Source organism: Mastigoproctus giganteus, chromosome 13, assembly GCF_048544385.1.
Source record: "Mastigoproctus giganteus isolate SK-2022 chromosome 13, ASM4854438v1, whole genome shotgun sequence".
NCBI lineage: Eukaryota > Metazoa > Arthropoda > Arachnida > Uropygi > Thelyphonidae > Mastigoproctus > Mastigoproctus giganteus.
The window spans coordinates 160,165,340-160,180,161 of NC_143587.1; the positions used below are offsets into that span (position 1 = coordinate 160,165,340).

At 38.8% G+C, this 14,822-nt stretch overlaps 1 protein-coding gene across 1 annotated transcript in view; it reads right to left on the reverse strand.

Annotated features, from left to right (window-relative positions):
• Nucleotides 1-685: 685 nt before the first annotated feature.
• Nucleotides 686-14,822, reverse strand: part of LOC150076552 (uncharacterized) — a 382,951-nt gene continuing 368,814 nt past the window's right edge. Inside the window, exons 16-17 of the mRNA XM_090387042.1 lie at nucleotides 4,465-5,082; nucleotides 686-914 (exon numbers count right to left, since the gene is read on the reverse strand). Of these exons, the coding sequence (XP_090243168.1) occupies nucleotides 907-914; nucleotides 4,465-5,082 (626 nt within the window). The 3' untranslated portion in view covers nucleotides 686-906. The remainder of the gene's footprint in view (nucleotides 915-4,464; nucleotides 5,083-14,822) is intronic.

Here is a 14,822-nt window from a genome sequence, read left to right on the forward strand (position 1 = left end):
TACCTGGTGGCTATAGATGCAGTGAAAACTCTGTGATGAGCAGCCGTCTAGCATTATTGAGGTAGGTTATTTAACATTTGTAGTAAATTGTGTATATTAAAATTAACCATTTTGTGTGTGTGTAATCATGGAAATAATTTTTTTAGCTATCAATTTAGTCTCGTGGCCAAATTAATAACTGATCCTAAAGAGGTGAGGAATAATTAAATTACATATAAGAAAATTTGTCTAACAGGTAGGATTTTCTACACTATTACATTAACTTATGTTTATTCACTTGTGTTGTCCTCACATGTGATACATATCAAGTAAAGCTCTCATTAGTCAGTAAGTTAGAGTTTTTTTTTTTGGTGATATGGATTGGTCAGAATTGGAGTTAGACTCAACGAAGTAATAACTGTTATGGGAAACAAGATTTGTTTTGTATAAACATACCTATGACACATATATTTCAGTTATGTAATTTGCATGAATTAATTGGAAAATGCAAGTTGGAAAAAAAAAATTTAATTTCGTTAAGTGTTTTTTTTTTTTTTTTTTTTTTTTGTTTTAGTTTGTTTTCAAGTCTCTCATTCATTACTGAGAAGTTTAATTTATAAGTTATAACATATTTTATATAAAAATTTGTTGAAGAGCATATTTAATTATGGTTATGTGTTCAACAATTAGGACAAGCATCCTGGAAAATGTACTTTTGCAGATCTGTAACCAGATGGACAGCTGCTTGTCTCTTCGTGAATTGGATTTTCAAAAACTATATCTGGTTTCTCTCGTGCTCTCTCTCTCTCTCTCTCTTTCTCTCTCTCAGTTCGAGCAGGCCCTGTACTGAATGCCCAATTTACAATAACTTACATCCTGTACTTTTAATTTCAAAGGTGCTTTAGGATCACCAATTTCATCTAAATGTTACACCCCTAAAAAAAAAAAAATATATATATAAATTTAAAACAATGAAATTAAAAATTATTACTACAGTTAATAAAAGAAAATTAATATGAAATACAAGTTTTTATATACCTACAAAATTAAAGTTACTAGACAAGTATCTTGTTGCTGGATTTGATTATACATGTTCCCCCCTTTATTTATTTCTATTTTTAAAATTATGAATCAATGATAACCAATACAACACATCAGTTTACATTATCTTGTATTTTTCATTGAATCATGTGAGGATTTGATGAATTTACACAGTCATCAAATGTATGCATGATAGGGATATAAAAAAACATGATGCCATGATACTAATATAAATGCTATTAGAGAATTGAATATAATGAATATATGTGTACTGAAAAGACAGCCAAGGTGGGGAAAGAGTTTAATCTTTGCTTAAGAAGCACATAGATTCTAAGGGTACATTTAATTGACAGGAGTATATTGTTATATGAAAATTACTGTGATGAATGTATTGAACAACTACACAGACAAACAGAATGTGCAAGTAAATCAGAACACCTCATAATGGGGAATTTTAACTTTCCCAAGTATTTCGTAGGTTGGCAACTGAAAACAACAGCAGGACATTTTTGGATAACGAGTTTTCTATACCAGCATGTTAGAGAGGCAACAAGGGAAGGCTATTGATCTAATTATAAGCAGTGACCATAGTGTATTTATGTGGAATTATTTTAAAGATACAGGCAACCCCCCATATAACACTGTACTTCTACAACACTGTTTCGCTCTAAATGCTCTGATAGCAATGTGGATGGCCTAATTGTGGAGTGTATCTAGCCATCGCAATATGCTGTTTCTAGCTGCAGCACTTATCTGGGATCCATAATCCAGTTTACACTGGACAAGCATCATTGTCAATTTTTTTATTTTTTATTTTTTTTATTATTATTAAGTATAAGCTCCCAGAATTTCATCTCAGGTACTACTGAGATATTTTATGTGTGAGCTTTAGTTCTGATTCCGGGTCTATTATCTTTAATGTAAGAGTTCTATTATCTTTTAATTGAATCTATTAACCTGAATTAGGGTACAAGCTAGGGATAGGATACAAAATACTACATCGACCAACAATCGTAATATTAAAAAATACTTTATTTCTGTCCCATACGTTGAACAGTGGCATAAACAGCTTAACAAATTTTTTAAAAGATACTGAATTTAAAATTGTGGCCAGGCCAATACAGAAACTACACACTATACTGAAAAATCGCTCAGTCCTTATGTGCGCAAAAGCACATAAGTGAAGACAAATAATCCCTATTTAAATTTCATGCTTGCCTCTATGGTCACGACATACGGTCGAAAAGCGTTGTCAGCTTCAGGAAGAAAAACCGTTTTGCAATTTTTTTCGTTAAATTTCTTTCAGTTAATTTTTAATTGTGTTCAACTGATTTTTAATTATTTTATTTTTTACTGTAATGTATGGTTTTCGATTTTTCATTTCAATTACTGGAGAGTATCACATGGAAGTGTTCTACATATTATATTAAGGTAAACTTCTCTCTTATTTTACAAAAAATTGCCAACAAAAATATATGCAAACGGTCTTCTGAGATAACGTGAAACCACTAGCCACTGCCCAGGAGTTGAGGCAGTCAACAGACTGTTGCAATTGTCTTTTAATAACCTTGTTACATGATTTAAAAATACTGGTCATCCACAAAGAGGGAATGGTTCACAGTTGGAAGAAGTTATTCTGTAACATAATTAACTCTGAAAGAAAAAAGCACAACACCTAAACAGATCCTTGGGGAACTTCTGCTGGCAAAAAGGCAGAAGCCTCTACACAAGCTTGCAATGAGGGGGTTGAACAAGAAATTTCTAATAATAACTGAAAGGTGATCCCCTAAGACCAAGGTTATAAACATTTATTAAAATTTCAAATCTCCAAGCCTTGCCATGTGCTTTTCCACATCAGGTGCTTTTCAAGAAGGCATCTTGGGACAGCTGTTTCCATGTCTTATGAAATGGTCAAGTGTTGACTTGTTTTTTCAGAAGCCACATACAGCCTGGAAAGCAGGCTGTTAACTTCTAAATACTATATAAGTGGGCTTTAACTGTTCTTTCCATGGTTTTGCACAAGCAAGTGGTGAGAGCAATAGGATGTAATTGTTCAGGATTTTGGAATCCCTTTTTCTGGTTTGGTAAAGGCAAGCACAATTACCTTATGCTAGGAATTTGCTCTTCAAGGTAGATGCTGTTGTAAAGACAGAGAATGCAATCCATTGATTCTATTAAAAATAGTTAATCATTTCATAATGATGGATATCATTTGTGGGGGGGGGGATGCCAGGAGAGTTTCTGCTTTGTGAATTGCCAGTTATAAGCAGTTGTTAGAGCAAAGCTTTAATGGATATTGTTTGAATTTTTGTTTCAGGGCCAGAAACTCTCCAGAATTTCTGGCATTGAAAAAACAGCCATTGAGAATACAATGTATCTAGGATTGATGACAGAAGTAATGGCAACGTACATTTACCCTTCATTTTCCTGATTTTGTCCCAGAAGACGTGAAGCAGATCCAAGGTTTGTTCTCACTCAGATATTGGACCTAATGTAAATGCTTTTTTTTGTGCATATACATTTGAAGGCTATTAAATTACCGGTGGTAGTATATTGTCAAAATATTCCCCATGGCTTCTTTTGTACATTTATTACTATTGTCCATTCCCTATTCCACCACAGTTTTTGAAATAATGGAAACCCAGGCTGAAAGCTTGGGGAAATTCAAAGGTCTACTGGATAGTTAGTTACTATTTGAGGAAGGAAATAATAGGTTCTTTATTCTCTCCAAAAATCCTATGGCTTCCTTGCGTTATATGGCTGATACTAGTACTAATATAAATGCTATTAGCAAACATATGCCAAACTTGAATTTTGTCTAAATGAACAGCCAAGCAGTTTATGGAAATAAAACTTTCATTTAAACACATACTGTTATGTGTACCTTAAACCCCTAGCAATTATAGAATTAGGCTACATTTTACTGATATAATATGATACTGTAGGATTGCAGAGGTATATTTCAACACAGTAATTAAGTCATATACTGTATTGTGTTTGATTATACAGATATATAATCAAATACAGATATATTATACAGATATTCCCAAAGATTTCTTCATCTCAATGGCATCTGTGAAGAATGTCTCAACCCTCTAAGGGCATTTAGCTACTGTCAGATTTTAATTTGGTTGCTCTCAGAACCTTAAGATTTTAGATTCTGAATCATTGTGTGGCAGTGCAGAACATTTTGAACCTTACTGTCAGCGTAGTGCAAGTCTTTATTTGTCACTATACTGTTTTTAGGGATGACAACAATACAAGCACATGTACAGAACAAACAAAATATTAATTTTTGGTTCCTTTTATGAAGTACATACCACTATAAATACATAACATAAAGTACATATCATTATTATTTTCATTGTCATGCCCCCCATTTTTCTTAACATAACCTGCATTTCTAAATATACATATATTACAGTCAAAATTCTCAATACCTACCTTGTGGATGTGGAACGAATGGGGTAGATGTCATTGCAGTTGGAGCAGGTACCATACCAACACTAGTAGGGATGACTGTCATGGGCGGCAAAACATGTGTTGGTGTGCTTGTGTGGTTACCTGTAGTTTGTCCATGGATAGCATGCCCTTGAAGAGCATGTGAACCCGATGAGGAAATAGGACCAGGATGGGGCCCATGGGGACCCGGGACTGCCTGTTGTGGCATTATTACCACAGGCTGTGGGGTACCAGCAAAGCTGGCAGGGTGAGGGTGGGGCTGAGTTACATGGCTTACATGAGGATTTTGAGTTGGAGCATTAGGGTTATGATGTCCAGGCTGCAGTGGATGCTGAGTCATAGGTCCATGAAACACTACTGGCTGAGGAGTTAGGGCTGGTCCAGGATGACCAGCTGGTGTTGGAGTTTGGGCAGGAGTAACATGGGGACCTGATGGAGATTGATGTACAGGAGAAGGTGCTGCTCTTAAGGAAGGTGTCTGAGACTGGGGGGCAGGTGTAGCAGCTGAATGTGGCCCTGTTGCTCCCTGAGGCACAGTGCTGACAGACACAGCATGAGAAGGAACAGCAGAAAGAGCAGCAGTACCAAGATGTGGAGACACTGAAAATAATTGTAATATTAAATATACAGCAGCTTTACATCTATTCACTCAAAATAAGTGTCATTTAATTAAATTAAAAGGCCATTTAGATATGACAAAGTTCATCAAGAAGAGTATTTTTATAACTATAGGTCTCCACTTTGATAGTGGAAACCTACTGTTACAAAAAATTAATTCCTACCCCCAAAAATGAAGTGGTTTATCAAGTTGAGACCTATAGTTCTTTCGGCAAAAGAATGAATTTTTATTCATCATTTTTAAGTTCTACAGACGTAGGACTTCATGGTGTTTCTCTTACTGAGAAGCACCAGGTTAAAAGTTACCAGTCCAGTCCACATCTGAAATCAGTTACTTATGAAAAAAGTATTCATTAATGCTGTGACTTTCAGTAATGTGAGATCAACATATGACAGATTAGCCCTTGTAGAATAATCTAATCCTAATGCCGGAAATATATTAATTAGGGTCTATTTTCTTGTTTTAAAGTCTCAAAAAATGATAACCATTAGAGGGATGGCTCCTCCAAGAATGTAAAATTATTTTGTATGTGGTGTCCATACATACATGTGTCACTATAAAGTGAAACAGGAATGAGAAGTGGTGTTCAATAATAACGAATTCTGTGGATCTTGACCAGGCTATGAGAGTGCTATGTACATATGCTTTGTAAATTGACTGCATATGTGCTAATTGACTGAGTTGGATTGAAAACAAAAAAAAAAAAAAAAAAAATTAAGAATTAATCTATAGGAAAATCTCTTAGCAGACTTACAAAAGAGAGAATATTCTTCTTCAAGATTTTGGATACTCATTAAATAAATTAGGAAACTGGCAATTTCCATAGATTTATGGCCTACCACATATCTACAAAATTCATGTTGAATTAATGCTAGCTTTGTTTACAGGGAACACATTATATCACTAAGAATAGTCAAGAGCTTGTGATAACCATTAGAGGGATGGCTCCTCCAAGAATGTAAAATTATTTTGTATGTGGTGTCCATACATACATGTGTCACTATAAAGTGAAACAGGAATGAGAAGTGGTGTTCAATAATAACGAATTCTGTGGATCTTGACCAGGCTATGAGAGTGCTTGTACTAAGAAAGCACTATATATATACACACCAATGAGCCAAAACATTATGACCACCGACCTAATATGATGTTAGTCCTCCACATGCAGCCAAAACAGCCATGCTTCATACCCGGTGAGGCATGGACACTACAAGATTTCTAAATGTGTCTTGTGGTATCTGATACCAACATGTAACCAGCAGATCCTTTATCTCATGTAAGGTCCATGGTCGAGATGCCGCAGATTGGAGTTGCTGTTCCAACACATACCACAGAGGCTTGATGTCTGGGAAATTTGGAGGCCAGAGCGAGCAATACCTGGAAGTCTTTCTCATTTCCGCGAACCAGTCTCGAACAATCCGGGAGGGGTGGCATGGTGCATTATCCTGCTGAAAGATGGCACCACCAGAGGGAAAGACCATTGCCATGAAAGGGTGTTCCTGTTCCTACATGTTTAGGCAGGTAGGTAGTAGATGTAAGAGTGCCTGGCACATGGATGACTGGACCCAGGGTATCCCAGTAGAACATCACCCAAAGCATGACACTGCAGCCAATGGCTTGTTTTCGCCCCATGGTGCATCCAGGAAACATGATTCATCAGACCAGATGACCTTCTTCCAATCACTCAAGGTCCAGTTTTGATGCTCACATGCCCATCGTAGGCCCTGTCACTGGTGAACCGTGGTTAGCTTGAGCACTCAGAGCGGCTATGCAGCCCCATTTTCAGCGGGGTTCGATGTACTGTGAGATGTGACACATTACTCCTGTCACCAGCATTCCAATTACCGGCGAGTTGCGCCACAGTTGCCCTTTTGTTGCCACGTACCATCTGGGAGAGCCTTCGTTCACCTTGAGCATTGATGAATCGTGGTCGTCCAACACCTCACCAGTGGTTCGTAGGTTTTACCTCCTTGGACCACTTTCAGTAGGTACTAATCACGGCTGACCGTGAACATCCCACCTGCCGTGCCAGTTCGGATATGCTCGGACCCAGTCGTCTGGCCATTACAATTTGGCCTTTGTCAAATTTGCTTAAGTCCACTGCCTTTCCCATCTGAAGAACAAGAGTAACACTGATTAATGGAGCTCAGTATCAGGTGTATTTTATAGTGTCCCAACCAGCAAATGTACTGTAGTTCACCTGCAGTTGCTTCGATTTGCATAAAGACTTGCTGGTCATAATGTTTTGGCTCATTGGTGTGTATATATATATATATATATACACACACACACACACACACACCAATGAGCCATATATATACACGTGTGTGTACACACACACACACACACACACACACACACACACACACACACACACACACACACACACACACACACACTGAGCAATCACTTCTTTAAGTACATCTACCTAATAGTAAGTAGGTCCCTTCTAGCCTTCAGAATAACATGGTTTCATTGCATGGCTTTGATGAGGTGTCAAAAGTGTGCCATAGAGAAGCTAGCCTACGTTAACTTAGCTGTTTCCCACAGTTGTTGCAAAGTGGATGGTGGCAGATCACTACTCTTAATAGCTCAGTCCGCTTTATCCCACAAGTGCTCAACTGGATAAAGATCTAGTGACCATGGAGTCCACCATAGTAGGTTGAATTTACTCTTAGGTTTCTGGAACCAGTTCTGTACAGTTCTAGCATTTTGACATGGTACATTATCCTGTTGGAAGAACCCATTTGTAGATGAATACACTGCAGCTACTTAAGGGATGTGGCTAGACTGAAGCAATTTCTGCTTCAAAGGGTCCAAGAGCACCACAAAAACACATACTCCATCACCATAACAAACCCTGCATTCTTAACACCTGGCAGGATAGGTATGTGGACACATGCTGGATTCACCAGACCAGGCAATGTTTTCAATTCTGAGTGGGTTCAGGAAAACCAACACTAGTGTTGGGGTTCCTGAGCTCACTGTAACTGTACTTTTTGTGTTTTGTGAAAAGAATTAAACCCAGTTGTTGTTGGTTTCAACCATGATAAGCTGAACATACTGAAATGCTTTTTTGGTTACCACCATTGTACTGGTCTTCATTTGACTAACTGTAGCCTTTCTGTTGCCTAAACTTGTCAGCCTCCTTTGACCTCTCACCATAATAAGCTGTTTCCAATCAAAGGATTGCAATTAGCTGGATATTATTTGATTATTGGACCAATCTTGAAATGCTTAAGACACAGTCATATGTAAAAACTCCAGAAGGGTTGCAGTTTCCAAGATACTCATACTGGTGCTGACTACCATGCCACGTTGAGAGTCACTTTAACATTAGCATTAGTAGAGGCATTTGATGCAAGAAAGCAAGCTTATGCCGCATCAGCCAAAAAAAAAAAAAAAAAATACCACTTCCATTTCACCCCTCTGTTCATTCAAAATACCTGTCCAGCTGAGCCTTAAACTTATTTAGGCTATCAACTTCCACAACAAGGGATGGAAGTCTGTTCCACCAACCAACAACCCGCTGGCTATAGGCAAATTTCCGCACGTCTATCCTACATCTGTCTTTCCTCAATTTGAATTTATGCCCTCTCAGGTGATTATTCTGAACGAGAGGAAGAATCCCATCGGCATTGAGCATGCTCAAACCATTCAAGGCTTTATACACCTCTATCAGATCACCTCGCTGGTGCCTAGTCTCCAGACACTGTAATTTGCAAAACTTAAGCCTTTCTTCGTAAGAGCACCCCTTTGTTCCATTCGCTAATCTTGTTGCCCTTCTCTGTACTCGTTCCAGCAGCTCTACATCCTTCTTGAAATGAGGCCCCAAGACCTGTATACAATACTCTAGGTGTGGCCTGACCATTGCCTTATACAAGGGAATAATTACCTCCTTATCGCTGCTAGAAAAATCCCTATATATCATTGACAATACACCATGAGCTACTCTTGCAGCCCGTCTGCACTGCTCAGAGAACTTCATATCTGCCTGCACAACCACCTCCAGGTCCCTTTCATTCTCTACCACTGTCAGTGTAGTACCACAGAGTTGATACGTTGCTCTGGGGTTGCTGTTTCCCATGTGTAGTACTTTACATTTCTCAATGTTAAACTTCATTTGCCACCTTTCAGCCCATCTGCTCAACCTTTCTAGATCCTGTTGCAGCAGCAGCAGCGTAGTGTCCTTGACAACCCTGCCTACCTTTGTATCGTCTGCAAACTTCGACATTAAGCTTGATATACCATCATCAATATCATTTATAAATACAGAAAACAATAATGGACCCAACACTGAGCCCTGAGAGACTCCACTAATAACATTAGTCCACGACGAGCAGTGTCCATTGATTACCACTCTCTGTCTTCTCCCCCTCAGCCACCCCTTTATCCACAGCAGCAATTTGCCTCCAATGCCACACTGCTCCAATTTGTGCAGAAGTCTTCCATGTGCAACAGTATCAAAAGCCTTACTAAGATCCAAGTATATAATATCAAAGTTATTCCCTGCATCCAGTTCCTTTGTGACTGCATCATAGTATCCAATCAAATTGGTCAGGCAAGACTTCCCCTTAACAAAACCATGCTGTGTTCAAGCTATAACTGAAGTCTTGTCTAAATGATCCTGCAGTGCTTCTTTAACTAGTGTCTCCATTAATTTTCCTGGAACAGAAGTTAAACTCACAGGTCTATAATTACTTGTGTCAGCCTTTGATCCTCCTTTGTGAATTGGGGTCACATTTGCACATCTCCAGTCCATGGGTACTTCCCCTGAGTCCAAGGAAGCTCTCATAATTATGGCTAAGGGTTTACTTACTTCCTTTGCTGCTTCTAATATAACTGGATAGATCCCATCCACCCCAGGTGCCTTTCTTGTATTTATCTTCAACAATTTCTCCTCCACTTTACTCTCAGTTATTACAAGATTATCTAGCTTACTGCTAGAGTTGAATACACCACTGGCTTTCCCCTCGCTAAATAACTCCTCATGTGTGAATGTCGATGCAAAATATTCATTTAGTTTGTTAGCTACCTGAGCAGGATCATCAACAGTTGACCCATTGATATCAAGTGGACCAATCTGATTCATCCCCTTCCTTCTAGAGTTTACATAAGTAAAGAACTCTTTGCTGTTTTTCTTTGCATCCCTTGCCAAAGATTTCTCGTAATCTGCCTTCGCCTGCCTAACCTCCTTGGTAACTTGGTTACAGATCAACTTGTATCTATCATAGACTTCTGTGTCATGTGTTAATTTGTATGTATTCCATGCATGTTTCCTCTCTGCCATATGCCTCATTAGTTCATCTGACATCCATTTAGGCCTAAACCTTGAACAATATTTCTTAGTTGGTATGTAAAGTCTAGTAGCTTCCAAGATAAGTTCTTTGAATGCTTTCCATTTTGCACTTGCTGTTGGTAACATCATCGGTTGGTCCCACTGTATAGAATTTAAATACTGTCTCAGTCCATCGTAGTCGCCTTTACGAAAGCAATAACCCTTCCCTTTACCCCTAATGGTAGTTACCTCTTTGAGTAAATCCCACTTCAGCACACTGTGATCACTGCCACCTAGTGGTTCATTTATCTGCAGATTCTTAATGCATGAAGAATAACTGCTGATAATCAAATCAAGAGTATTCCTCCCTCTAGTTGCCTCCCGAACATGCTGATGTAGAAAACAATCATCCAATAAATCCACAAAAGCCTTGCTAGTGTGTGAGTGACCTGCGCCCAAATTCCAGTGAATATCTGGGAAATTAAAATCCCTCATTATAAGACTCTCTGATTTACTGGCCCATTCTATTTCCCTGTACAGTATCTTATTATACTCATCAGAGTCATTAGGCCTATAGCACACTCCTACTCTCAATTTTGATTTACCTATGCTTATGTCACACCAAACTGACTCGACACTGTCCAGCGATGTCCACTGGCTTCCCTTCCTTGGATTTTATGTATTTCTTAACTAATAGCATAACCCCTCCTCACTTCCTATCCAGTCTATCCTTTCTGTAGACGTCTCCAAATTCCAGTTCTGCATTCCTTATATCTGTGTGACACCACGTCTCTGATATCCCAACAATATCTGCCTTTAATGTTTTGAGCAATACCTCAAATTCATCAAATGTATTTACTAAACTCCTAGCATTGGTGTACACGCAACTATACATGCACCTATTTCTATTCTTAGCTACCCTAACACAATCCATGTGTTTACTTGTACTGCAATGACTCCCAGCAGTCTCTGAAATATCCTGCATCTTGTTTTTCAGGCTTCTGCTCATTCCAATAGAAGCAGTGCAAGAATCTCTTTCACCTCTGCCAGTGGCTACTGTTAATCTATTCGTCTTTGTCTCCCCCCCAAGCTAGCAGTTTTCCAACCCACCTAACACTGCCTCGATAGCATCAGCAAATATTCTTGCACCCTTTCTATTTAAGTGTATCCCATCCCTGTAGAAGCAATCTCTCCTGTTAACAAGTACAGTCCAGACTGAAAAAAAATTCTACCCCTTGAGCCTTGCACAATCTTTCCAGGGCCGAATTGATCGACAAGGCTCTCATCATATACTCCCTCCTATTGTGTCTGGGCAGAATTGCAGACACTTTCAAATTCAACCCTATTTCATGGCTTTTTTTCAACAGTGACCTGTACTTGTTAAGCAATTCTGCCGGTCTCCTACTGTGGATATCATTAGTGCCAACGTGTACAACTATATCACCTTTTGTGCACTTAAAAGATGTTATCTGCTCTAAAACGTCATCAACCTTTGCTCCTGGCAGACATACCCTAGTGCTGTTCCACCTATTGTGTATTAAGAATTTGCAGATAAAGGAACCACTAGGTGGCAGTGATCACAGTGTGCTGAAGTGGGATTTACTCAAAGAGGTAACTACCGTCAGGGGTAAAGGAAAGGGTTTTTGCTTCCGTAAAGGGGAGTACAGTGGTCTCAGACAGTTTTTAAATTCTGTACAGTGGGATCAACTGACGATGTTACAAACAGTAAATTCTAAGTGGGAAGCATTCAAGAAATTAATCGTGGAAGCTACTAGACTTTATATACCGATTAAGAAATATCGTTCAAGGTTTAGGCCTAAATGGTTATCAAATGAACTAATGAGACTCGTGACAGAGAAGAAAAATGCATGGGATGCATATAAATTATCAGGTGACGCAGAAGCCTGTGGCAGATATAAGCTAGTCTGTAATCAGGTCACAAAGGAGGTTCGGCAGGCGAAGGCGGATTACGAGAAATCTTTGGCAAAAGATGCTAAGAAAAACAGCAAGGATTTCTTTACTTATATAAACTCTAAAAGGAAGGGGGTGAATATGATTGGTCCACTTGACATCGATGGTTCGACTGTTGATGTTCCTGCTCAGATAGCAAACAAACTGAATGAGTATTTTGCATCTACATTCACACGTGAGGAATTATTACAGTTTGAAAATGGAAGAAGGTTATCAAATTGTAGCAGTGTGCTTAATGATTTTGTAACTGAGAGCAAAGTGGAGGAGAAATTGTTGAACATAAGAAAGACACCTGGGGTGGATGGGATCTATCCAGTTATTTTAAAGGTGGTGGCAAAGCAACTAAGCAAACCCTTAGCCATAATTATGAGAGCATCCTTGGACTCAGGGGAGGTTCCCAAGGACTGGAGATGTGCAAATGTGTCCCCAATTCACAAAGGTGGATCGAAGGGTGACACGAGTAATTACAGACCAGTTAGTTTAACTTCTGTTCCGGGTAAAATAATGGAGTCACTGGTTAAAGATGCATTGCAGGATCATCTAGACAAGACTGCAGCAATAATTCAAACACAGCATGGGTTTGTTAAGGGAAAGTCTTGTCTGACAAATTTGATTGGTTATTATGATGTGGTCACAACGGAACTGGATGCAAAAAATAATTTTGATATCGTATACTTGGATTTCAGGAAAGCTTTTGACACTGTTGCGCATGGAAGACTACTGTACAAATTGGAGCAGAATGGTATTAAGGGTAAGTTGCTACAATGGATAAAAGGATGGTTAAGTGGGAGAAGACAGAGGGTGGTAATCAATGGGTGCTGCTCTTCGTGGACTAATGTTATTAGTGGAGTCCCACAGGGTTCGGTGTTGGGTCCACTGTTGTTTTGTGTACAGTAATACCCCGAAGTTACGCGATAGGCGGATCCGACGAAAATCGCGTAAGTCGGGGTACAACTTTGCATATAAATACATATAAATTTTGCTTAATTGGGACCAAGGACTAACAAAAACACTAGTTTAGAAGAAAAATATTAATAAAATTGCAGTTATTTATACATATTAATACAAAATATGTATTAAAAAAACAAATGACTTACGTTAAAAAGTTATTTCGATGTCGATGGCTTCATAAAATCTAACAAATTCGTCTGCGACACAGCGCGTTCTTTTTTTCACGCAGAATTTCTTCGTAGCAAGCTAATAATTTTTTTATTCCTTGCTTTGTAGCTATAACGCGTTCTTTGTTGGAGTCTATGTTTTCTAAAATTTTTAAGCCCTTTACAATTGAGCCCTTTTCAATTTTCAACCTGTCAAGTTTGCAATTGTCATGCGCTTTTCGCTGTTGCTTCATTTAGGCCTGTAGCACGTGCAATATCACATGGTCTTTCATTTCGCTCAAAGCGTTTCACAATTTCATATTTTTTCTCTGTGGACAGAGGCGGCTGGCCATAAGCCTTACCGGGGAAACCCCGGTGGGCCAGTGTGATTTTGGCCATAAACCATAGTATGAGGCCACTATAAATTTTCCCGGGTAAGAATTTTTGATCCAGTCCGCCTCTGTTTATCGATAATTGCTTTTCTTTTTCTCTCAGAATCTGCAGTCTTCACCAGGACGCTTCCTTTTCACACCTTTTAATTAAGTATTTTACTCATTTTTAGGGAATAAAGCACAATTACAAAACGAGGAGGCACGCTTGATACGCATAAACAAAGCTTCGCGCATGTCGCAACTGAATAGACAACATCATAAAGGCAGAGATACACTATTAATTAACACCTCACATTTCTAGGGGTTACTACCATAAAACAATAAAAATCCATTTGCGTTTCTGCTAGTGAAATCTGTTATAAACTGGTAGTAAACTCGATCTAATTGCATTTGCGATTATACCGATAGCTGGAATTGTGTTGGTTTTTACGTTATTATGGTGAAATGTGTTTTCCCCTTCACTGATATAAAAAACATAAAAGCAGCAAAGTTGAATTTTGTTCATCTTTCGCTCTCATTCTCCGCCGTCGCACCGTATATCGATAACATATGAAAAACGACCTTGAAGATAGTGGGCGGCAGCGTTGCCAAACGAAAAAAATCAAGAACAGCGTAACTCCGAGTTCGCGTAAGTCGGGGTATTACTGTATTTATCAATGATATTGATGAACGTATATCAGGCTTAATGTCGAAGTTTGCAGATGACACAAAGGTTGGCAGGGTTGTTAATGACAGTAATGGCAGTGTGCTACTGCAACAGAATCTAGATAATTTGGGTAGATGGGCTAAGAAGTGGCAACTGAAGTTCAACCTTGACAAATGCAAAGTACTGCATATGGGTAGAAGTAACCCCAGAGAAACTTACCAACTGTGTGGTACTACACTTAAGGTGGTAGAAAATGAAAAAGACCTGGGAGTAATTGTGCAGTCAGATATGAAGTTTTCTGAGCAGTGCAGACAGGCTGCTAGGGCGGGTCATGGGG